Source organism: Musca vetustissima, unplaced genomic scaffold (assembly GCF_032173495.1).
Source record: "Musca vetustissima isolate MV318-11 ecotype Yass unplaced genomic scaffold, APGP_CSIRO_Mvet_v1 utg20574, whole genome shotgun sequence".
In the NCBI taxonomy this organism is placed as follows: domain Eukaryota; kingdom Metazoa; phylum Arthropoda; class Insecta; order Diptera; family Muscidae; genus Musca; species Musca vetustissima.
The window spans coordinates 23,213-50,371 of record NW_026884091.1 but is presented as its reverse complement, the minus strand read 5'-3'; the positions used below and the strand labels follow the sequence as shown (position 1 = coordinate 50,371).

The window sequence follows — 27,159 nt, the reverse complement described above, 5'->3', positions numbered from 1 at the left end:
TTCTTTTAGATAATTCTTCTATAGAAGACCCTGATATGGAGGTCTTCTTCTATAGAAGACCGTGAGGTCCTGTTCTATAGATGATCTTTAGTTTTGCCTTCTATAAAATTTCCTGAGGTCTTCTTACAAGACCCTGAGGTTTTCTTGTTTACAAGAACCTAAGATCTTCTATAGAAGACCCTGAGGTCTTCTTCTATAGAAGACCCTGAGGTCTTCTTCTATAGAAGACCCTGAGGTCTTCTTCTATAGAAGACCCTGAGGTCTTCTTCTATAGAATGCTCTGGGATCTCCTTCATTAGAAGACCATAGCTGTTTTTTCAAAGGAGGTCTAAATCTTTAGAAAACCCTAAGGTATTCTTCTTTAGAATACTTTGAGGTTTTCTTCTTTACAAGACCCTGAGATCTTCTATAGAAGACCCTGAGGTCTACTTTTATTGAACACTCTGAGGTCATCTTCTATAGAAGATCCTGAGGTCTTCTTCTATAGATGATCTTGAGTTTGTCTTCTATAGAAGACTCTTAGATCTTCTATAAAATTTACTCAGGTCTTGTTCTATAGAAGAATCTGAGGTCTTCTTTTATAGAAGACCCTGACGTATTCTTCTATAAAAGACCCTGCGGTCCTCTTAAAGAGAAAACCATGAGTTTTTCTTCAATAGAAGAGGTTTTTTTTCTTTTAAGAAGGGCATAAGGTCTTCTCCATAATAAATTTCGCTCCTATAGAAAGGGAAAAACTTCTTCGATGAAATACCAATAGATTTTCTTCTATAAAAACCTCATCAAAAAAAAACCTCGTCTTTTGTTCTCCACCTTCTTTTGTAAAAGGTTAGGGACCTTCTGCTGTAGCAGAAAAAAATTTGTATTCCATGATCAGTAGAAAAGGACCAAAGTGGTAGAAAATACCTAAGTTTCTCCTTGAAAAAAATTGGTATAAGTTCTCCATCGAAACATACTATACAGTCTTCTTGTAAAAATTTACCGAAAGTACTTTTTCAAAAGAATTGATCTTTTTTCTTCTGATCTGCTTATATTCCAATAGTATTCAAAAAATGCCTCCATTATTGCATTACTCTTACATATTCTATAACCCTTGATATGCGGCAAACAAATCTTCAAGAACATAATACGAAACACCAGAATATCGTTTAACGTTTAAACAAGAATTTTCTTCCTGTTCTTAGGAAAAATATTTTTATTTGCACCCTTTGATAACAATTCCGTTCAAGGTTATCATAAACCTTGCACGGAATAACGGTACAAAGTTACGGTAAAGTTATTTGAAATTGATTTGTGTTGGCTCACCTGATTTCTTCGAAGTAAAAGAATAAATTCCATTGCTGGGGCGTTTGCCGCCAGCTGAAATACTTTTCGATGGTTGTTGATGCTGCTGCTGTTGCAGCTGCTGCTGATGGTGATGAGCTCGATGGTGATGCTTTATCATAATACTGCGTTGTGGTTCCACATTTGGATGCTGTGTGATATGATGGGGGCCATAGTGATGATTATGTTCATCATGTCCATTCATGTGTGCATTGTTCGACGTACAAGAATTTGATTTTTGTCGTTTCAACGAGCTCGTCCTGGCCTTTGACAGACGATATGTTGTTGTCACTGTATTGTTTGTTGTTGATGTTGATTCACAACATCCAGATGTTTCTAATCCTGCATTTGTCCTGGCTGCAATTGTCGTAGTTGAGACTGGTGTTGCTGACGAGGAGGAGGAGGAGCAGGAGGCTGCTACTACAGCAGTCGGTGTTGTATTGACCGTAATTGAACAGGTCGACATCGATGATGTTGCCGATACTGCTACTGCTGTCGATGTTGATGGTGTTGAAACAGTCATGTCATGCATCATCGCCAATTGATGAGTTTTTCTAATGAATGGAAAATTTTACAACAAAATTATAAAAATCACACAGACTTTATAGGTAAAGGCATAGCAAAGGAAATGAAAAAAAAATACCATACTGATAATTATTTTCAAAACATTTGAACACATGTGTTTGTAATTATATTAAAAAACATTTTCTTGGAAGATTACAAACAATAACACACTATTGCAATTTCTGGAGAAATATATTGTTGTCCGATAACACACATAAGCTTTTCTAATTTCAAATGTGAGTTTTTATTTGTATTGCCGAGCAAATAAATGTGAGGAGACAATCTTCCAACATACACCAATCTCACATTGATATCTAGAAGAAATCCTGGACAGGTAACTAACATGGAATGAATACATACTGTGATATAAAATCGATCTCACGGTCCGTATGTGAATGAAACCCTTGACGAGTTTATTAACAACCCAAAAGGAGAAATTCGGTATAGTATATGTTATATCAGTTTTTGCAACTATTGAATTATATTTTAATGTCTATCGATACTTTTCGAATACAACAGTAGATGTGCAGATGTACGTACATGACTAAATCCTCTTACAATTTTATCCATTGATGGATAAAAACTGACTATTTCGAGTACGGAATTTACCCCGTTAGATTATATTGGGTCTAATCACAAAAGTGAGCGAATCTTAATAATTTTTGGTAGGGAGATTTTATACCCATTTCGACTGAATGCGTACCTAAACTCTATCTGTTGGAAACATTCGTAAACTATTTTTTTTTTAATATTGAAAATCCGGAGTAATAATTCCTGTTAGGTAAAATTGTCATCAAATACGAAACCAAACAAGAAAAAAGTATCAGTTGGTATTGCCGACAGACAGATGGATGGAGGTAAGATGGGACCCATCTTCGGACGTGATCTAGGGTTTATAAAAATAATACAATGTGCTAAGTTTGGGGTAAATTGGACATTCCACTCGCCTAATATTGACCCCTTAATGGGGAGGTACCAAAAAGATTTGATCGGGACTTGGTGAAGATAATAGGTTTTACCATGTGTGTTTTGCATCTGATAGTCCCTTGTTATAATATTATAAAATTATTTTTCTTTTTTTTCAAAATTCTCAGCATTTTCACGATATTCCCCACCTTTGATCTTGGTTTAAGTTTGGATTAAATACTACGATGTTCAAAGTTTGGATGAAATCGGTTACTCCTTTAGAGAGTTATCTGAGTAGCAACCGACCAGACAGACAGACGGGCGGACGGACGGACATACATTTGTAAATCGAATACCCCTAAATATTCGTTATATTGTAGTTTTTTTTCACATTACTCGACCCAATTACTTCTTAGACTCCAATTATCACATGCTGCGAATTTTCGTTATCGCAATATTCTTCAAAAATGTTGCTCATAAGATTTTAGATGGGGTTTTCAAAGACGAGAAATCGACATTTGAAGGTTTTATTGGTCTATTCTCAATTTTACCCGTTTTTTTTGTCACTAAAACCCTATATGTAGGTATTTCAAGAAATTCAGATACATACATTCCTTATTATGAAGAATTGTTGGAATTGTTCGAAATATTTTCTAAAAATTACAAAAAAAAAAAATAAATTTCGAGGAAAAAAAGAACCGGTTTTCTTAATTTTTGAACCGGTTTCTTTAGTAAATAAAACCAAAAATCACCCGGTTCAATAAAGTTAACGCGTTTGTTTACTAGCTTTCTAATGATATGCATATCAGGTATTGAAACCGGTTTTATTATCGAAATAACCGGTTCAAGAAATGTATAAAACCGGGTTTTCCTCAAAAAAATATTTTTTGGCGTATTTGGCATAAATTTATAATAATTTTTTCAAAATAATTCGCATTCTGCGATAATTGGAGCCAGTTTAAAAAAAAATTAAGGGGACCCCCATTCTTGGGGTCAAAAATTTGTATGATTTAATTCGAATCAACTCTAATTCAAGAATGTCCCTACAAAATTGCAAGTGAAAATCTCAAGTACTCTTGAAGATATAGCCGATTTATTGTGTCAACATCAAGTAACGGCTGAAGGGCTTCTCAAACTTTAAATGCGTTTTTCTCTTTTGCGAATGGCGGGCACGATAACTCAAAAACTAATAACCCAATCGATTTCAAATTTTTACACGTTTCTCTGTGAGTATACATCTATCGTATGAACTAGGATAAAGCCAATCGGTGAAGATCTTCCTTATTTTTTAACTTGGTTTTTGGTCAAAAATCGGCGATTTTCCAAAAATATTTTTTCAAAGGTCAGCCATTTTGTTAATTTTAGAGCGAAGTCGATAATCCTAGTTCATACGATACCTTAAGACGAAAAGAACACACGAAGAATCGAGTTAGAAGGACGAAATGTTCTACAAAAATATTCCTAATTCGATTTACCGGAAGAAATGTAACAACAAATATGATCATTTTTTTTTACTGTCGACCCTCTGACTTTTGATCTATGGCAACATTTTCCTTCTGGGGTTTTCATATACTTACCAAGGTCTTTCTTTCCACTTCCCAGACCATGACCCTAATTTTGTTACATAATTTTATCTCCCTGCCTAATATTATTAACATTGCCTTAGGTTTTTCGGATTGGACCAATATAACAGTACCCTCGATTTTCAAACGAAGAGGGGTTTTTTTTTGATATTTTATGTTCCCATATATTGTCACATCTTTCTACTAAAAACGTTATAATGACATAATCCCCATATAAAAGTTTCGATCGATTTTAAGTATTTAAAATATCCACCTCTTGGTGTCTGGCCAAAAGTAATGCCTTTTGTATTTGTTTGACCACCCATCGATTTCCCCAACGTATTGAAATTATTTTAGCCGTTCATCAGCCATATTGGCCGTTAGTTTTTCCATTTATTTTCTATTTCCATTTACTTCAATGTTATGTAACCATTAAAAGTGAAATTCCATTGACCGAAACATGACCATGGTAATTTAATCTATGCAAATGCTTCTTTAAAAGTAACCGTATCGAAAGGAAACTCACTCTCTTCCCATTTTATACAAATTGATGATTTCAAATTAATGTCTCGATGCCTTTGGGTATTCGTTCTACTTACTTTTGCATTGTTAAAGTTCTTCGAACCGTGGCAAATTTCCAAACTGTACAACCCGTAAAGGTATTCAAAACGGCAATGGTTGTAAAGGGGACAGCAAATACAACAACCGTATCCCAGTAATTGAGTAGTGTGATGTAATCCTACAAAGATACAAGAAAAAAAAAACATAATAAAATGATACTTTTTTAAATAACTTTTGATTGAAATATATAAAAGACTTTTGAAAAGAAAAGTGTGCAGAAAAGAGAAAATAAAGCATTTTTTATTTAAAAAAGCATTTTGTAAAGATGCATGCCAAAAGTTGTAATAATAAAGCGTTATTATCATCTTGTTATAAAAAAAGAAAAAAAATGTTTGGGTTCCTAGAATAGAATTTCTATTATAAAGTGAAAAAAATAATATTTGTAAATGTATTATTTATACCCTTCACCACACTGTGGTACAGGAAACGACATAGACATATGGTTCCTTGTGAGAATATGCACAGAATCACTTTTTAAGTCGATTTATGCATGTCCGTCTGTCCGTCCGTCCGTCCATGTATTTTTGTTAACAAAGTGCAGGTCGCATTTGTGATCCGATTTGAATGAAATTTGGCACAGTTCACTTAATTGGCCCAAGGACAAACCCTATTGAAATTGGGGAAAATTGGTTCTGATTTCGATATAGCTCCCATATATATTTTCGTCCGATTTTAGGTAAATAGTGCACCAAAGTCCCTATATATCCTTCGATTTGGACGAAATTTGGCACAGCGTACTGAATTATGTCGAGAACGATGTGTGTTAAATTTCGTGAAAATCGGTTCAGATTTAGATATAGCTCCCATATATATTTTCGTCCGATTTTAGGTAAATAGTGCACCAAAGTCCATATATATCTTTCGATTTGCACGAATTTTGACATAGCGTAATGAATTAAGTCTAGAACGATATATGTAAAATTTCGTGAAAATCGGTTCAGATTTGGATATAGCTCCCATATATATTTTGGTCCAATTTTATGTAAATGGTGCACCAAAGTCCCATATATCCTTCCATTTGCACGAAATTTGGATTTATAAGTAAAGGAAGAACTCGAAATGTGGCCGAATGCAAAAAAACATACTGAAAAAAGTGTAACCTAACATGTGGCAAGTTTCGATGAAATCGGTTTTGATTTCGATATTTTGCTTTAAATTAATTTACATAATTTTGTCCCATTGTAAGAAGTAACTCTATATCTGACCAAAATTTAGTATAGGTTGCAGATTGACATGTTTAATTTCATGTTAATGGTCCTTCAAAAATGCGATGTCTGTTAGGATTCCATCTGTTGGATATACCCAAAGTGGTGAAGGGTATCATATAGTCGGCCCCGTCCGACTTTACTACTTTTATTACTGGTTTTTTATTAAGACTAAACATTAACAACAAAAGACTCGAGTTAATATCAGTTTGCATCATAATTTGGAAGGTAATAAATTCCTTATGAGCATGAAAGACCTTGGCGTATATATTAATTCCTTTTGCGCCACCGTCTAAATAAAAGAACGCCAAAAATTGAAATATCACTATTAGAAAACATCCGATATCTCAGTGGTTTTCTATAAATATCCAAGCTTCAGTTCTTTTCGTACCCATAAGTACGAAATTCCAATTCGTAATTATTACGACTTTTCAAAACTACCTCCATAACTCAATCCTGCACTCCAACACAAATCCAAATTGTACAATTTTGCACTTTTCGTACCCAAAGGTGTAAATCAATCTACCACTCCAACAGAAATGTTGAGTCCAAATTTCAGAATTCCAACCACATCCGTTCACATAGAAACAAATTGTATCATAGTTAGTACAATTGACTGAGTGTTCTCTTTGGGTACCAAATGTCCATGCAAAAATTTATGTGTGTAGGTCCAGGTTTACTGGTAGCCCACATACAAAGGTACCACTATTTTGAGTATTTACCCAAAAATTGGGTATAATCTCATTTAATGCGGAACCATTTGACATATGCGGTTAAAAAGAAAACTCTGTGCCAAATTACAGCCAATTTGGTTGTAAAATATGTCTAATAGACAAAAAATACCTTAAATCGGGAGATACGGTTATATGGGGGCTATATCAAAACTGGACGCCGGGACCCCATTTTGGATTTCTATATTTGCTTTGACATTAAAAACACGTATGCAAAATTTTAGCCGTCTATGTCCAGTGGTTCCGCAGTTAATGAGTTTATACCCAATTTTTGGGGTAAAACTCGGGTATTTACCCACGTCTTTAAAGTATCGTAAAACAATCCATTCTAAATCGATTTGATAACAGAAACCCGGAAATAGGGTGTAAGATGTTGTATTACCGATTCAATATAGTAAATACCCACAAATGGGTATTTACCCAATTTACCGGGTATTTACCCTTTGGGTATTTACCCACTGCCCATTTCTACTCCAGATCAACCTGCTCACCTAAAACCAAATTGTATCAAATTTAGTACTATTTAGTACTTTTCGTACACATAAGTACGATTTTTTAAAGCTACCTCAAACCTAATGTCAATCTTCAGGATTCCATCTTTATACACTCAACTAAATGCAAATTGTACCATATTTAGTACTTTTCATACACATAAGATGTACGGTTTTATAAAACCATTTCCATACATAAACACCACTTCCCAACCTGTATTCCATATAAAATTCTAAAATCCAGCTATATATGTTCAAAATACATACAATTAGAACTAAATTTAGTAAAGTTTAGTATTTTTTTCTACACTTATATGTCGAATTTCCAAAAACCCTTTTGTACATCTCTCTACCTTTATTTGGTACTACATTCTTTCATTTAGTTGAGAAAATTGGAATTAGGATTGAGGTAGGTTTAGAAACTTTTTATGCAACTTTTCCAGTTAAAAGTTGTACTTATTAAACAACAACAATGTTCTGATGGTCTTTAACATGCTTGGAAAACAACATGATTATTCCTCTAAATATCTAATATCTAAATTCATGCTGCTGTTATTGAAGCCTTATTATTATTCCTCACTCTACAAAGAAATTGTTTATAGCTTTTATATCATAATATTGCATCAGATTTTCATTTTCCACAAAAATTAAAAAAATACAAAAAAATTGTTTGCTTCGATTTGCATATAAATTGTGCACAGCATATTTCATGTCATCGATTGATAGACAATCGACTATCAAAAATGTATGCACACATTTTTTGCTTCCAATTAAAAAAAAAAAAATTCAAGAAACAACATTTCATTTACGTATGACATGTAATTTGGGAAGTTTTCATAATTAGATGGTTTTCATAATTTGCTACTCTCTTATAAGTTAACTTTTGAAAATATTGTCCAAAGATGGCATATTAGAAACAATTACAATTTTGATTTATAACCCTGTACAACAAAATGTTTGGTAATGCAAAATTCCTATGGGGATGAAAGCCCTTGGCGAGAATATTAAGAATCCAAATAGAGAAATTTAGCATAGGTCAAGTTTTCAGCTATCACATGATCTTTTTTTTGCTGGTAACTCTATAGAGCATGAAATTAATCTTTATATCTTTGTTTGTTACTTTTGCAGGTTTTATCTTTTCGATAACATATGCTCTGAAAATCTGAAACTCTATATATAGCATTTCCAGATTAAATGAAACCTTTTACAAATTAAATGAAACCTTTTCCAAATTAAATGAAACCTTTTCCAATTGAAATGAAACCTTTTACAAATAGAATGAAACCTTTTCCAATTAGAATGAAACCTTTTACAAATAGAATGAAACTTTTTCCAAATTAAATGAAACCTTTATTCTTATCCAAGGAAATATAATATTTGCAGTAATTTTAAACCAATATTTGAAAATGAAATCAAAGAATAATAACAAATATAGTTGTATGCCTATGTAATTAACATAAAAATGTGATTTTATTTAATATCTTTACTACATAAAACTAAATAAATAGTAATACAAACTGGGGTATTTCTTGACGTTTAATAAATATTTTAGAACAAGAATTGAATACCCGGTCCTAAATGCGAAATACATATTTAACTTAATAAATTGTTGATGATAAGGTAACTGCTTATCTTAATGAAGAGGTTCCCGACTTGCAGCTTGTGGGATTTTCAAAACCATGTCCATAACGTAGTTAGAACAATCTTGCCGAGTAAGCTTTTGAATACATCGCTCGATTACATCAACAATGTTATGTTCCATTGAAACGTCACACAGCTCAGCTCTTGCACATAATTTTATTTTTGAAAATACATTTTCGATTGGATTTAGCATTGGAGAATAGGCGGTAAGATAAATAGGCGGTAAGATAAATAAATAAAATTAGTGCAAATATTATATTTCCTTAGGTAAGAATAAAGGTTTCATTTAATTTGGAAAAAGTTTCATTCTATTTGTAAAAGGTTTCATTTCAATTGGAAAAGGTTTCATTTAATTTGGAAAAGGTTTCATTTAATTTGGAAAAGGTTTCATTTAATTTGGAAAAGGTTTCATTTAATTTGGAAAAGGTTTCATTTAATTTGGAAAAGGGTTCATTTAATTTGTAAAAGGTTTCATTTAATGTGGAAATGCTATATATTGGACATATTTTTAGGACACATTTTTCGAAAAAGCTTTTTTCTTATAACCCAGCTAACAATTTGTTCCGAGTTTTTCCAGAATTCGGAAATAAACACTGCATAAGTTTCCGATTCTGATGCCGAATTCACCGAAATCAGAATAAGATAATGTGAAAGGTGCTCACAAATTGGGAATGTTTTGTCGAAAAAAATCGGAGAGAACATTCAGATACTTTATGAATTCTTTACGAATTCGTAAAAATAATTCGCGAGACAAATTTTACATTTTGAGGGAATTTTCGATTTTCTGAACATTTTCGGACAAAACTCTAAAGAAACATTCGAAAAGGGATAGAATTTAAGGAGTAAATCATACATTATTTAAATGTGTTGGATTAATCTTACATAATTACCACAAATAGATATCATTATCCCAAACACGATAATAACATTTATTCGCTGGAAACTGAACGAGATTTGAGATCCAACGAAAATCTCTAATATCAAACGATGACCCATTCCGTTGAAAAAAAAGTGTCCAAAATACAGAAATCGCAAACGAAAATCTGAAACGCATATATAATGGACATCTTTTTCGGACACATTTTCCGAAAAAGCTTTTTTCTCATAACCCAGCTAACAATTTGTTCCGAGTTTTTCCAGAATTCGCAAATAAACTCTGCATAAGTTTCCGATACTGATGCCGAATTCATACCGAAATCGGAACAGAAGATTGTGTAAAAGGTGCCAACAAATTTGGAACGTTTTGTCGAAAAAAAAATCGGAAAGAACATTCGTGTTTCTTTATGAATTCTAAACGAATTCGTAAAAAAAACTCGGAGGAAACATTTAACATTTTAAGGGAATTTTCGATAATCTGCATAAATTCCGACCAAGCTCTAAAGAAACATTCGAAAATGGATAGAAATTAAGGAGATTTTCGTACAATTTTCAGAAATTAGAATACATTTTGGGCGCTAGATCCGATGTTCGGAAAATATTCTGAATATTTTGGAAAGTTCATATTATCCCATCTTATCCCGTTGACAGACCGAATTTATTTGCTAACATAAATTGCTCCTTCAACTTGTTTGTTACAGTCGACTCCGCTTTACTGAAACGGAAAAAATATGAATGTTTGTTTCAGTTATCCGATGTTTTCACTTAAGCGGAGTTCGGTTAACTGAAAATAATTTCAGTTATCCGAACTTCTCATGATGGAAACATTTTAAATTTCTAGAAATTTCAATAATTCATATTTTATATCGAATTCTTAGTTCACTAATTTTATGAAAGTAGACGATAGAAATAGAAACTGGTTGACATGATCACTGCTCAAAGGATTTTTATTATGAACAGTATATTTTATGCGTAAGGTTTCATACTAGCCGATTTAAGGGAACCCCACCCATTCTCGATTTTAATTTTTCAAGATTTTCAATGGGCTGGTAAATCAATACCAATGCTTGTTAAGGTTTGTAACTTTGCACATATATATTTGAAAATTTAAAAGAGATGAAAAATAATTTACAAAAAATGTTTGTTATCGGAATCCGAAAATTCCAACGGTGTTAGAAAGAGTATATGTGTGGCTCTCGTATGAACTAGGATTATTGACTTCGCTCTAAAATTAACAAAATGGCGGACCTTTGAAAAAATATTTTTGGAAAATCGCCGATTTTTTACCAAAAACCAAGTTAAAAAATAAGGAAGATCTTCACCGTTTGGCTTTATCCTAGTTCATACGATAGCTATACACTCACAGAGAAACGTGTAAAAATTAGTTTTTGAGTTATCGTGCCCGCCATTCACAAAAAACTTTTAGAGAAAAACGCGTTTTAAGTTTGAGAAGCCCTTCAGCCGTCACTTGATGCTGACACAATAAATCGGCTATATCTTCAAGAGTTCTTGAGATTTTCACTTGAAATGTTGTAGGGTCATTCATAAATTAGTGTAGATTCGAATTATATCAACAAAATGTTTCACACCGAGAATGGGGGGTCCCCTTAAATCTTTTTAATAGCTGACTTGCTTGTAATATGGGGTTGTAAATGAGTATCATTCTTCCTTGCAAAATTTGTTCATTATAGAGTCACATTTTTATATTGTTTCTATTTAAAATTTGGTTATCATCTTGAAGGACTTAATAATAACATTGAGTAGTTAAAAGTGGACGACCTCCTCAAAATTTTGTTAATTTTGTCGTTTTGGCATTTCCCCTATGAACGGTACATTATGTAACATATTTTCGCACATCTTTGTTATTTGTATATAAAATATAGAAATGCGGAACGGAGTTTTCCAAATGGTTTTAAAAGTCTGGCCGAACAAACTTAACGTTCTTCGACGTCAAATTTACACGTTCCATACGTCGAAAAATCAATAGTTGCAGAAAAATATCTGTTAGAATGGGCATTGAAGATGTGTATTTCTCAATGCAAAATATTTTGTAATTATCCTTCATTCTCACAATTTTCAGTAATACGGAGTGATTTGAAAGGAAATTGGAATATTTGTCTCCAAAAGCTATTTCAGTTATCCGATATTTTCAGTTATGCGAAGTTTCACTTATGCGGAGCAAATTGTGGGCGATTAACCTGAAATGTAATGGTGCAAGAAATCAATTTCACTTATCCGATATTTTTCAGTTACGCGACTTACAGTAAAGCGGAGTCGACTGTATTCCCTCTCCTTATAGTTCCACGTAATTTTCAATTCAATTTTTAGAATAGTGCCTTTGAAACAAACAGAAAATATAGTGAAATGTTTGGAATTTTTTTCAGAAGTTAAAATACAATTCGGCTGTGTGGTCCAAAGTTCGAAAAATACTCTGAATACTTTGGAAATTTTTATTCAAAAATCTTATCCCATTGAAGAAACTGAATTTATTTTCTTCCATAAATTGATCCTTCAAATTGTTTGTTGCTCCTTCTCATTACAATTCCACGTAATTTTCAATTCAATTTTTAAAAATAGCGCCTTTGACGGCTTGATAAAAACTAAACAGATGCTAAAAAAATAATAATAAAATTTCCTTCTATGAAAACTTTGTTTTCCGCGGCATTGTTTAAGGGAACTCCACCCATTCTCGGGGTCAAAAATTTTGTTGATATAAATCGAATCTACATTAATTAAAGAATGTCCCTACAAAATTTCAAATGAAAATCTCAAGAACTCTTGAAGATATAGCCGATTTATTGTGTCAGCATCAAGTGACGGCTGAAGGGCTTCTCAAACTTTAAACGAGTTTTTCTCTAAACATTTTTTGCGAATGGGGGGCACGATAACTCAAAAACTAATAACCCAACTTTGTGAGTGTATAGCTATCGTATGAACTAGGATAAAGCCAATCGGTGAAGATCTTCCTTATTTTTTAACTTGGGTTTTGGTAAAAAATCGGCGATTTTTCAAAAATATTTTTTCAAAGGTCCACCATTTTGTTAATTTTAAAGCGAAGTCAATAATCCTAGTTCATACGAGAGTCAGACATGTTCTCTTTCTAACACCGTTGGAATTTTCGGATTCCGATGTTCCAGTGAGGAGTTATCATGCCCGCCATCAAAAATAAGGACTTTTCTTTAATTACAAAAAACAACAACAAAACAATAACAAAAATTTTTTGTAAATTATTGTTCTTCTATTTTAAATCTTCAATTACACATGCGTAAAGTTACAAACCTTAACAAGCATTGGTATTGATTTACCAGCCCATTGAAAATGTTGTTGTTGTTGTTGTTATTGTTGACCTGTGATATGTTAATTCTTGTGGATTTTTGTTTTGGCTCTAGGTCAATTGAAAAACTCGTTGTTTATGTTTTTCTTTTTTGTTTATTTTTATTTTCCAATATTTCGACTGTCTTCGGCAGTCATCTTCAGGGAAATATTTTATGAGAAAAGCAACCGATTTTCATCACCGTCTATGCTAAACTCTTGAAAAATTAAAATCGAGAATGGGTGGGGTTCCCTTGCACATATATATTTGAAGATTTAAAAGAGAAGAATAATAATTTACACAAAATGTTTGTTATTGTTTTGTTGTTGTTTTTTGTAATTAAAGAAAAGTCCTTCTTTTTGATGGCGGGCATGATAACTCCTCACTGCAACATCGGAATCCGATAATTCCAACGGTGTTAGAAAGAGTACATGTCTGGCTCTCGTATTCGCTCTAAAATTAACAAAATGGCGGACCTTTGAAAAAATATTTTTTTGGAAAATCGCCGATTTTTGACAAAAAACCAAGTTAAAAAATAAGGAAGATCTTCACCGATTGGCTTTATCCTAGTTAATACGATAGCTATACACTCACAGAGAAACGTGTAAAAATTTTGAATCGATTGGATTATTAGTTTTTAAGTTATCGTGCCCGCCATTCGCAAAAGAGAAAAACGCGTTTAAAGTTTGAGAAGCCCTTTAGCCGCCACTTGATGCTGACACAATAAAACGGCTATATTTTCAAGAGTTCTTGAGATTGAATTAGTGTAGAATCGAATTAAATCAAAAAAATTTTTGACCCCGAGAATGGGGGTTCCCTTAATATGATCCCCCAATTTTCCAAATTTTACTGTTGTTTATATTGGCGAATGAAAACCTCCTATGCGCTGCTCTTGAAAAGTATTTGTTTTTTTTTATATGAAAAATTTTAATAATTTCTAAGCAGCAGAAAGCCTAAAAAAATTAACATAGAAATTTGCTATGATAAATCTTTTCTTTCTCTTCTTCTTCTCAATATTTCTATTCATTTAATAATTTTTATAAATCCTATTATAAGAATTAAATAAAAATTCAATTCATAAAATATTGCATTAAACACATTATGCCCATGAAAGCCTTTAAGATGCTGGCAAGAAAAAGAGAAAAAAGGATAGAAATTGTATGAAAATCTAAGAGAATGAAATAAAAATTGCTAACAAAAACAAACGAACCATTTGAATAAATACAAATAGTTATTGAAATTTTTTCCTCTATTTTTTAGGTATGTATCGACGTGTGCAATAAAATGAATCAATCTTTGAAACTTTTTTCTGGTAAGTGAATAGTATTTTAATATGAATTCACAACTCTAAAAATTTCATAAATTTCTGTGAGCCGTCTACACCGAAACAACATTTAGTGAACCTGCTCCCATTTTGTATCGATTGATAATAGTTCACAGGATAGCTATTTTTTACAATTCAATTTATTGTTTTCATACTTCTGACTGCAATATGAATCAATCGTTCATAATACAGTGTAAAACTTCTCTGACTGTTTTTCGTAAAGTAGTTCTAAGTTGTGGATAAAGGGGGCACACAATTCAAGTAACGGCAAGAGTGATTCTCAAACTTTATCTCGAAAAAGCTGTGTCACCGTCTAGCTAAAATCAATGAAATGAAAGCTAACCTCAAAAAAATTATAAGAATTTGATTTAATTATATCTATTGTTTTTTAATTGTTTTTGAATTTTAGTTCTTTTTAGAGACATAAGGGGTACAATAGGGCTCTACGTTGGGAAAACAATATCTAGAGGACCTTTCAACGAACATACCTTGCTTTAGTTGAAACCTCCGAACTCAACTTCTAGTGCCGAAAAATTGGTCTTTAATTATGGGAATGCATAAGGGACATTTTAAAATCAATATAGATTATCAAAATATTTAAAGCCTACTTTGAAGCATAAAACACAGTCCTACATATTTCCATTGTAAGAATGAAATGTAGAGGACCTGCTAAACTAATTTTTTTCCTATAACAGACAAAGTCTACCTCAACTCCTTGATAATGAAAATTAACCTCAAAAATGTATAAACAAATTATTTAATTTTTTTCTATTGTTCTGGTTTCTGTATTGCAATTCTTTTATGAGGCATAAGGAGTTACAATTGGGCTTTCCGTTGAGAGAACAATATCTAGAGGACTTTCGAAAAAATATTTCTTTTTTTAAGTAGAAACTTCCCAACTCAAGTCCTAGCGGCGGAAAATCGTTCTTTAATTATGGGAATGTATAAGGGACCTTTTAAAAATGAATATAGATTAGCAAAATATTTAAGGCCTACTTTGAGGCATAATACTCAATGCTACAATTTTTTATTGTGAGAGTGAAATGTGGAGGACCTCCTATGCTACATTTTTTTCTAATAACAAATTATATACCAACACCTTGATAAAGAAAATTAACCTCCAAGAAATTGTATATGAAATTTATTGAATTTTCCGAACTAATAATTTTTGTTCAATTGCAGTGCCTTTTGGTGTTATAAGATGTTATAATATAACCTTCCTTTGAGAGAACAATATCTAGAGGACATTTCAACGAACATACCTTCCTTTAGTTGAAATATCCAAACTCATCCGAACCTAGTGCCGGAAAATCTCTCTAATTATGTGAATGTATAAGGGATCTTTTAAACTGAATGTAGCAAAATATTTAAAGCCAGCTTTAAGGCATAAAACCAAGTGCTACATTTTTTCTTTGAGAGAATGAAATGTGAAGGACCTCCAAACAATATTTTTTACAATGACAGACAAATTCTATCTCAATTCTTTGATAACGAAAATTAACCTCTAAAAATTTTTTAAAAAAATGATTATTTTTTCAAACTCATTATTGCTTTTCAATTGCAGTTCCGGCAAAAGGAAAGGATAGACACATGGTTCGTTTTAATAATATGCATAGAATCACTTCCTGTGGCCGATTTATGCATGTTCGTCCGTCCGTACGTCTGTCTGCTGGTTCAGATTTAGATATAGCTCCCATATATATTTTCGTCGGATTTCATGTAAATGGTACACCAAGGACCCAAATTTGAGCCGATTGCTACAAAATTTTGCACATACAAAAGTTACTTCTACCTACCGTGTCTAAAGTTTCGTCCGATTTTAAGTAAATTATACAACAAATAATGGCCCGTTAGGCATACAATTTTGCACAACGTACTGAAGTTATTATAACATAACGAGTGTCAAATGTTTGTTGAAATCGTTTCAGATTTAGATATAGCTCCCATATATAATTCCATCCTATTATAAGTATATGGTGCACCAAAGAAACAAATTTAAGCCGATTAGTACAAAATTTTGCACAACGTACTGAAGTTACTGTAACATAACGAGTGTCAATTTTTGTTCAAATCGTTTCAGATTTAGATATAGCTGCCATATTTAATTCCCTCCGATTTTAAGTAATACCCAAGGTTAGGCCGATTGCCGCAAAATTTTACACATCCTACCGATGTTAGGGTAATCTAACGTGTGGCAATTTTCGTTGAAATCGGTTCAGATTTGGTCATAGCTTCTGATATATTTTCATTCGTTTTTAAGTAAGTAAAAAAGTTACCGAATGGAATGTTTTGAATGAAATTGGAAAAAATTTGTGTGTCTCCTTCTAATACATAAAGGAATACCCTCTGTATATTGCAAGCAGTAACTTTTTATATTATATTGTACATATATTTCTATTTATATATTTCTTATGAGTTTATGATTTACAAATTAAATTTAATCACCGTAATCAAAATTTCGTGGAATTGATTTTAATCATCTATTTGATTGTGTGCTAATTAATTCCAAACGACTGCGCCCAAAGTATTAAATCACAGCTGGGTGCATGGAAATTTTCTTTTCCATTTTTTTTTCTATTTATACTATATGTATCCTAGAGGAGATATTTAAATGCCTATGACGGACGTTCAATACTTTTCTAACATACATGCATATTTTTTTCTAGATAACTTGTTGTGTTATTTTTCATGATTCTGTCAAAATATTATTTCATTTTTTGCATCGTCATCATTTGTTTTCATTTTTCGAAACGTAGACTATCGCAAACAATAATCCTTATAAACAAGTTTCTTAATCGTTACCGCTGTCCAGTTGGTGGGTTGGTTATTTTTGTGTCGATAACGACGACTATTAAGGCGTCATAAATATTCAATGTACATACATTTTCTAACACGCTGAAATGAAATGTCAAAGTTGTCAAGTCTTCGATGCAACAGTATGAAATTAGAATAAAGAAATAATAACTAAGTACCTGCTAATGCAAAAACATTTTGAAATAAATCAAATTATTAATATAATAAAAGCCGAGGAAAAAGAAAATATTAAAAAAAAATATGCATAGTATTCATCATTATGAAAAGAAAAGTAGGACGAGAATGTACGAAATGGTCCCCATTTCCTATAACAAACATCATTGAAGTAATAATGTATATGCAAGGAAATGACTGAAGTCGGATGGTGCTAGCTATTTGATACCCTACAATACTTTGGATATATACAAGATGGGCTCTAAAAATCGTATAACAGCGCATGGGTTACCAACCGAAATGCATTAAATAATCTTTAAATTATATGGACCGTACTATCGATCCAATAAAGATTTCATGCAGACTTTGTGCTAGGCCATGCGTTAATATTGAAAAATGTTCTCACCAATATACATATACAGGTTGAGATGAAAAAACTGCAACCAACTTCAGACTGCTCTCATTCCTATGCCACTCGTCCGACAGCTGTTTACAAGCGTACAAAAGCATTTTGGTGAGAATTTTCCAGAAAAAAAGTTATTCGTGATGGAATTCAAGAGTCATAGTGTAATTTCTTTATATTTGGCTGGAAAACCACAAGTGGCTATCGTTAGATCATTTAAGGGAACGCCCCCCCACCCCCATTCACGATTTTAATTTTTCAAGATTTTCAATGGGCTGGTAAATCAATACCAATGCTTGTTAAGGTTTGTAACTTTGCACATATATATTTGAAGATTTAAAATAGAAGAAAAATAATTTACAAAAAATTTTTGTTATTGTTTTGTTGTTGTTTTTTGTAATTAAAGAAAATTCCTTATTTTTGATGGCGGGCATGATAACTCCTCACTGGAACATCGGAATCCGAAAATTCCAAAGGTGTTAGAAAGAGTACATGTCTGGCTCTCGTATGAACTAGGATTATTGACTTCGGTCTAAAATTAACAAAATGGCGGACCGTTTAAAATTAACAAAATGGCGGATCGCCGATTTTTTTTACCAAAAACCAAGTTAAAAAATAAGGAAGATCTTCACCGATTGGCTTTGTCCTAGTTCATACGATAGCTATACACTGCCAGAGAAACGTGTAAAAATTTGGAATCGATTGGGTTAATAGTTTTTGAGTTATCGTGCCCGCCATTCGCAAAAGAGAAAAACGCGTTTAAAGTTTGAGACGCCCTTCATCCGTCACTTGATGCTGATACAATAAATCGGCTATATCTTCAAGAGTTCTTGAGATTTTTACTTCAAATTGTGTAGGGACATTCTTGAATTAGTGTAGATTCGAATTAAAACAACAAAAATTTTGACCCCGAGAATAGGGGGGTCCCCTTAAATGAGAATAAATCTTTTGTGTATCGTACCATCGCTCATTACCACGATACTGGTAGCGTAGCCCGACGTCAAGGAAGTGGACAGAAGAAAACAGCAACATCAGCAGAAATGGTTCGAAAAGTAAATAAGCGACTTGATCGAAACCCGCGTCGCAGGGGCCCTAAAATGGCTCGTGAGCTGAACATATCGCAATATTCCATCCGAAAAGTATTGAAAAATTAGCTCGGGGTAAAGCCATTGAAATTCCAAAAAGCCCAAGAACTTACACCGCAACAGAGAGAAACTAGACTCAATAGAGCTAAAGTGTTGCTTCGCTTGGCCGAAAGTGGTGAACTGTCGAATTTGGTTTTCTCCGATGAGAAAACATTCGTTGTCCAGCAGTTTGTAAACAATCAAAATGATCATGTTTACTAGTCAAAGAGGTCAGCTGAAAATGTGCATCTTCGGTTGGCTACCAGAACTCAAGCGCCGGCCATGGTGATGGTGTGGGCCGCCATAACAGCCGATGGTTGCTCCCCGCACGTATAAATCGACAGAATAAATTTCGGATATTATCGCGAAAATGTTGTGGAGGGTGTATTGGACGCAGACCTTGGACATTCCAACAGCACTTTGCAACATCGCACTTAGCACGCGCCACCCAAGAATGGTTACAAAATGAGGTTCCTGGCTTCATTTCCAGCGCACAATGGCCACTAAAATCTCTAGATACCAATCCGTTGGTCTGTTGTGTTTGGAGTATTTTGGAAAGCAAGGTTGACAATAAAAAATACCAGTGTTTCATTGGCCGTTTGAAGGCCATAATTCGTGCGAAAAATAGTCTAAAATATGATGCTATTTCCGACATTTTTATACCCTCCACCAAAGGATGGAGGGTATTAATTTTGTTTTTCCGTTTGTAACTTATCGAAATAATCATTTCCGACCTTATAAAATATATATATATATATATATATATATATATATTCTTGACCAGCGTAAAATTCTATGACGATATACCGATATTCCCCATCTTCGAATTTGAACGAAATTTGGAAGAAATAATAAGATGGGCAAAGTTTGGATGAAATCCAAATTTTCTGAAACGGATTTGGTCCAAAGAAACATGGGGTCTAGAACCAATATTTCGATGAGGCACATTTTCACCGTGTTAAAGTGTATACATCCTCATTAGCCATAAGGCTGAGGGTATAATTATCCATTAAAAAATCTGAAATTTGTATTATGGTTTACATAATCCCGTTTTAGAAATGTCGGTATAGGTCCACATTTTGGTATGTTCCCTATATTTTCATTTCTAGTACCAGTCAGTATATCGTTGGTGGAGGGTAACCAAAGTTAGGCCCGGCTGAACTTACCGCTTTTTCACTTGTTTTGCTTTCATTCAATAAAATTACAAAAAATGTAAAAATTATGACGTTTGACTTTATTACTGTTTTTATGGTGGGAGCTTGGCGCATCATTTAGAAGAAATTAAAGGAAATTGTACGTGGGAGTCATGTCTAAATCTGAACCAATTTCGAAACTTAAACTATTCCAAATTTTGGCGTCAATTTATCATATATGGAAAGCTTGGTGTACCATTTCGAAACGATATACTAGAATGAATTCGGTACGCTACATGAAATTACTTGCCAATCGCTGCATAATTAACTGATATGAAGGTTGACTTTTTTATTTTCTCTTACAAATAATCGACAGCATAACCATTTTTTTTTTATATTACGGCAGCACACCTACGAGACATTGAGTCAATAAAATGCTCTATTTGATCCTTGGTTATACTACTCCTTGTTTCCTGAACCTTTGGGAAGAGGTTATGTCTGTTTGCTTTTGAAACTCTTTTTGAATTTGCTATCTATGATACTCCATATATTTTTCTACAGGGTAAAGATCCGATGATTGTGTTGGCCATTATATAACCCTGTTTTTTGACTCCAAGAACCAATCTTTGACATGTATATTTTCTTCAGCGAAGGGAACCATAGCTTTTTCCAACACATTTGTATAAACAATCCGTTCCATTACACCATAAATCTCGTAAATATATCGAACTCCATAAAATGAAAAGCAGCCCAATACTATTATTGACCCACTTCCATGCTTCCCAGTACCCGTGCAATACTGAGGCCTGAGTCCTTAATTTTTAGGCCTTCTCATGATATAATTGCATAAAATAAACTTATAATTCAATAAATCACTCAGATATCAATTTTTACGATCAATTATTTTCGCAAAAATAAATAAAATTTTTGAGTTTATCTGTCTGCACTGTAGAGTTGCTTTAGTTTTGTCCAAGCAAAAAATTAGATTATCCATACATTTTTATATATTTCATAATGAATTTTGCATTAAAGCTTTTGTTATTTTAAAAGTGAAATGAAAAATCGGTTAATTGAAAAAATAGTACCAAAAACTCATATTTCTTAGAAAAAAATCCGATTTATTGTTTTTTTTTTCGTTTTCGCAAAGCAGTCTTTACATTTGCTTTACTTGTTTTGAATAGAAGAGAAATGTAACAAATTGAAATCCAATACCCAATTTCAAAATGTGCATGGTGAAAGCCGTTCTACAAAGACGGAGGCAACCTACCTACCTACTCAGGAAATGCAGCATACAACGCCGATGAGTGGGATTTATTTTCTTTTTAAACATTGCCTTTCGGCACATTGGCTGGTAAATCAGAAAACAATATAACGAAAATCTCCAAACATCTCATTACGACACTGTTTGTTACAAGCTCCACTGGTATTGAACTAAAATTCTACGATGTTTTAAAATAATCTAAATTCCTGTGAAATATTTTGCAAAGACCATTTTCCTTGGATATTTTCGAAGAAATGTCATTATGTGTTGTTATTAAAATTAATTCAGTAAGTCTGCATTGCAGCTATATATAGCATCATTAACCCATTTAACCGCAATTTGTTTCGCTTGCCGACACAACGATTTATTGTATGTAATTATCATAAATTGGAAATAAAAGAAAAATTAAAAACACAGTTATGTTCTATACACTGGTGGCCAAAACTAAAGCAACTAAAATCGCAAAGTTAACATATTTTTTTCAAAAATAAAGAAATCGTGATGTTTTTTTTTTTCAGATTTAAATCGGGTACTTTTTTCACTGAATCACTTTTTTCATTGAATATAGTTTATCACAGAAAATTATTTCCGTGAAATATTCCATGAATAAATCAGTGATTTGTCGAATTATATGCAACTAAAACAGTAGTGACAGTTTAGAACGGAGGAAGTCTGCAAAAGAACATCAGTTCGTACTGATCAACAAATTGTAATAGGAGTAAAAAACACCATTTAAGAGTTCAACGTCGTTGGATATCACCTCAAGAACAGAGCGTGAACGAGCTATGTCAGTAGGCCTTTATTTCTGAAAAGAATCGGAAGGTCAGATTGCTTTTCGCAAAGTTTATATTAATTGAAATCCGACTCGGTGAAGATATATCGACGCCTCCGAACCATAGTATGCTAAGTCGACTTAGCATGTTTTAAAGTTCTTTACTGCGGTCCTAAATTTAAATTCACTGAAATTTTGGTAATCATCGGCCAATCCAAACCAAAGTTATAAGCAAAAATGTACTTAACATGGCACGTACGATTAAAGAAACTTCCATACTTTGGAAGCTTCTACTGAAAAACTCACTTTTCAGACTTAGCATACTATGGTTCGGAGGTGTCGATATTATGATCTGGGTTGAGTTAAAGTTAAATATTAAAGATTCAGACATGAAAAATTACTGTGAGAAAGTCCTAAAATTAAAGGCTCATGCCTCAGTATATTCAAGGGTACTGGAAAGCGTGAAGGAGGGCCAGTAATGGTATTGGACTGTTTTTCTTTTTATGTAGTTCGATATATTTACTAGATTTATGATGTAATGGATCGGATTGTTTATAAAAATGTGTTGGAAAACGTAATGGTTACCTTGGCTGAAGGAAATGTACCGCTTGTTTGAGTGTTTCAACTTGACAATAACCTTTAAACATACACCAAAACATGTCAACATACACCAAAACATAAATCAGGGATTTATAATCGCCAAGCAATCCCTTTATCCTATAAAAAAATGTTCGGAGTATCATGGATAGCAACATCAAAAGAGTTTCACAAACAAACAGACATAGTCTCCACTCATAGGTTCAGGATGCAAGGAATGGTAAACCCAAGGATCAAATTGAACATTTTATTGATCCAAGGCCTCGTGGCTGTGCTGCCGTAATGAAAAATAATGATTATGCTGTCGATTGCTAGCAAAATTTGCTTATATTTAAGAAAAAAATCAAAAAGTTGCTTTGGTTTTGAGCAAGCAAAAATTGGGTCAATTTAGTTTTCCATGGAAAATTTTTAATTTCAAAATAAATTTTGCGTTCGAATTTTTTTTTTAATGAATAAATTACCTATTTTTTCTGACAGAAAAAAACTTTCACTATAACTTTATTTGCAAAAAGTTACAGGTCATTTATTCAGTTGTCAATTTCAGTTGCTTTAGTTTTGGCTACCAGTGTATATGCAAGTCCATAACAAATTAAGCCGACAGACATGGATAAATTGATATTGAAGAATATGTTTCGGAAAATACAGTACATCAATTGGATGAAATCAACGTCAAAAAATGCAGGATCATGTATACAGAAAATACACGGTCTTGTTGGATCAAAAATTTTTAAAATTTCAAAAAAAGTGTTAAAAATCCGCAAAATATCGTCGGTTTACATGAGGCCTACTTCGAAACATAAGTCAATATTGAGAGTTTTTGGTAATAAGATTTAACACCCAATGAATTTTTGAGTGAACCGCTTTATGGAGTCTAGGCCAAATAGTGGGCCAAAATTGATTATTTTTGGTAAAAAAAATAGGTTGGGGGAAAAATCCATATCGGTCGTCGAAAATGTCGAGAAAATCGGAGAAATGATCGAAGTTGAGCGGCATGTTAGCAGTCGTAACATCGCCCTGGAGCTAAAAATTGACCATAAAACAGTTTCAAACCATTTACACAAAGCTGGATTCAAAAAGATGCTCCATGTTTGGGTGCCACACCAATTAACAGAAAAAAATATGATGGATCGAATTTCCATCTGCGAAGTCTTGGCCAAACGGATGGTGACTGGAGATGAGAAATGGATGACATACGATAACCCTGTGCGAAAACGATCGTGGTCAAAGAGCGGTGAAGCATCTCAAACGGTGACCAAACCAGGACTAACGGTAGCTCACCAGAAACTTCGGGAGCTTAGTTCGGAAGTTTTAATGCATCCGCCACAGAGTCCGGACGTTGCCCCAAGCGATTATCATTTTTATCTTGCATTGCAAAATTTATTTAATTATAAAAAATTGGTATCTAGAGAGGATTGTGAAAATCGACTACTAGAGTTTTTTTTGCAAATAGAGAGCAGGACTTCTATGAGAGAGGCATTATGAGGTTACCTTTAAAATGGCAACAAATCATACAAAAAACGGTGAATATTTGGCCCAAATCGGACATTACGAAGCATGTTAAATAAAGTCCTATAGTTTATATAAAAATAATGGAAATATGTTCTACACAATGAGAAGTAAAAGTAGCAAATTACAGCCAATTTGGTTCCAAAATTATCATCAACTTGCTATGTTAATATAAGTTGTACTTAATATGGTATAACTAGGTTTTCTGGTATTATAGCTTTGTGTGGCTTTCCCAAGAGTATGTAATACACGAAATATTGGTCCTAGACCCACTTTTTAGTATACCGATCCTCACATCTCAACTAACTGAGTCTATCTAGACATGTATGCCCGTCCGTCCGCCTGTTCATTATAATTTGTAAACACGATGCAGGCCACAGTTATACTTAGAACGGTTGTTTAAATGATGATCGGTCAATATTCCGACTCACAAATTGTTCAAAACCTAATGTGACAAAATTTTTATTATATGGCGTAAATATTCAACGCGGGAAAACAAGATTTGGAGAATGTACCAGGGTTAGAATGTTGAGCTATAGACCTATAATTAGTCAAGAGGGTACAAATATCGCAAAATATTGTCCAGACTCGGGATATAGAACCACACAAATTTTTCGCCCACTGGGTTTTTAATTAATTTTTTATATGCCCATTTCAAGGACTATATTTATATTATGGACAATAACTAGTATGTCTATGAAAGGTCGCTGACGGTCGCAAAATTCTGGACAGATAATATATCAAGGCCTCGATCGGAGTTATTAGGTTTAGAGCTTTTTTTAAGTCACATACAAAAATTTTGAGCATTATCTTTAAATTATCATTGCCTGTTAATATTTTGACACATGTCTATGTTATATTACATTTTTCAAATATAAATTACATTAACAAAAATATGAAAACCCCTCAATGATATGACATTTTACCGGTGTAAAGCTCAAGATTTGAAATATTTAACGTATTTTTCCTCTCTCTCTCTCTCTCTCTCTCTCTCTTTCTCTGCTATTAACTATTTACCCAAAATTGGATTTCGTGGCCCACAGTGGTGCGATATTGAATATAACTTTCAAAATTTTGTGTTTCTTATAATTATTGATCAGGCAAAAGATTTCGGGCCTTAAAGGGTTAAAATGCATTAATCGGCTGTCTTTCTTCTGTTCAATGAACTTTTCCAACATACACACAGATAAAAATATACTATACATACATATGTGAAACATATGTGTAAGAATGACTTTGTAAGGATAATTATCACATTCAAATCCACTTACCTTATATTCATTTTTAATATCGCATATTGTAATCTCCAATTTCGGCAAATAAACCGGCGTCGACGAGATCCAAAAGGGAGCACAATGCAGACAACCCAATAACGTTAGGCCCAACAGAACCATTTTCGCTCGCCGAACTGTGCACATTGTCTGACGCTTTAAGGGATACATGACCGCAATGAAGCGCTCCACAGTAAATGCGACCACAAACCACACCGAACAGAAACAGGCCAGATTGCTGAAGAACGTAAAGAACTGACAGAAATATTCACGATTATAGATGTGCACGTCCATGAAGTTCAGCCACTGGATAAACAGGCCGAACAGGAAACAAGTATCGCTGACAGCCAGTGCGGCCAAATAGTAACTCGACGATAATTTGCGTAGCTTCGTTTTGAAGAAGACAACAACCGAGAGGATGTTACCGATGGTGCCGGTGCCGACAATAATCGGTACATAGTAGAAGCACAGGACATTGCCAATGTATTCAATGGTTTGCAGGACTTCGTTATCATTCTCGAATAGAGAACTGTTGCTGTTAATCGTGGACGAGTTGTTGTTGCTGTTGTGAGGCTGCATGAGGCTGTTATTAAGTTCGGTGTTCGCTGTAAACAGCTGTTGTTGTTGTAGTAAATTAAGTGTTGTCGTTGTTGCTGTTCCCGCCGATGTTGTTGTTGTTGTCGTAGACATGATAGTGGTTTCTGTAACATTGTCTATTTTTACAGGCCATGTAAATGGCTTTAATGGCTGGAAAGTGTCAATGTCAGAATTTGTAGTCATGTTGAAATGCTGTTCTGCAACCAGCTTCAAACTAAATGGCAAGTCATTAATTAAAAACGACCGGTGTCTGAATATTGTTGTTGCACAATCGGTTTTTTTTTCTTTTCACTTTACACAATTTCAATTCTGATGTGTTCGGAATCGTTTGATAAAATATCACTTTGTAGCTGGCGTTGCAGTGAAATTGTGGTTAGTAGTTTTATTTTCGTGGTATTGGTGGTTTGTTTTTGCATCGCTACATGATGAACATATATATATATATATATATGTTTTATTTAAACTCTAATTAACACATATGGCTTACTTCAATCAATAACCGCCATCAAATTGGCTCAAAACATGCACACAAACACTATTTGGATAAACAACAACGACAAATTTTAAAATATTGGGTTTGAAGTGAAAAAACAAAATTTAGAAAATGGAATATATATTTATACCCTCAGCCTTAGGGCTAATGGGGGTATATTCACTTTGCTACGATAAAAAATGTAGCTCATCGAAATATCGGTTTTAGAGTGTACGGACCAAATCCGTTTCAGACAATGTGGAGTTGGTTTACAAAGGTCAATTTATTTGTCTGTCTGGCAGGAGTAAACGATTTCATCCACATTTTGCACATCGTAATATTTCATCCAAACTTATATTATGTTCAATGATGGAAAATAACGGACCATTCCCACAAAATTATCAAAATTATCGGATTTCGCAGAGCCTAATATTTTAACTGAACTTTTTTAAGTTTGAAGAAGTAGCTTAGCGGTCCAAAGCGTCAAATACCTTAACCACAA

General features: G+C 33.3%; 1 protein-coding gene across 1 annotated transcript in view; it reads right to left on the bottom strand.

The window, feature by feature from the left end:
• Positions 1–26,278, bottom strand: part of LOC133331103 (uncharacterized) — a 76,378-nt gene extending 50,100 nt beyond the window's left edge. The window contains exons 1-4 of the mRNA XM_061539513.1: positions 26,252–26,278; positions 25,589–26,203; positions 4,952–5,091; positions 1,303–1,874 (exon numbers count right to left, since the gene is read on the bottom strand). Of these exons, the coding sequence (XP_061395497.1) occupies positions 1,303–1,874; positions 4,952–5,091; positions 25,589–26,203; positions 26,252–26,278 (1,354 nt within the window). The remainder of the gene's footprint in view (positions 1–1,302; positions 1,875–4,951; positions 5,092–25,588; positions 26,204–26,251) is intronic.
• Between the last annotated feature and the right edge of the window lie 881 nt (positions 26,279–27,159).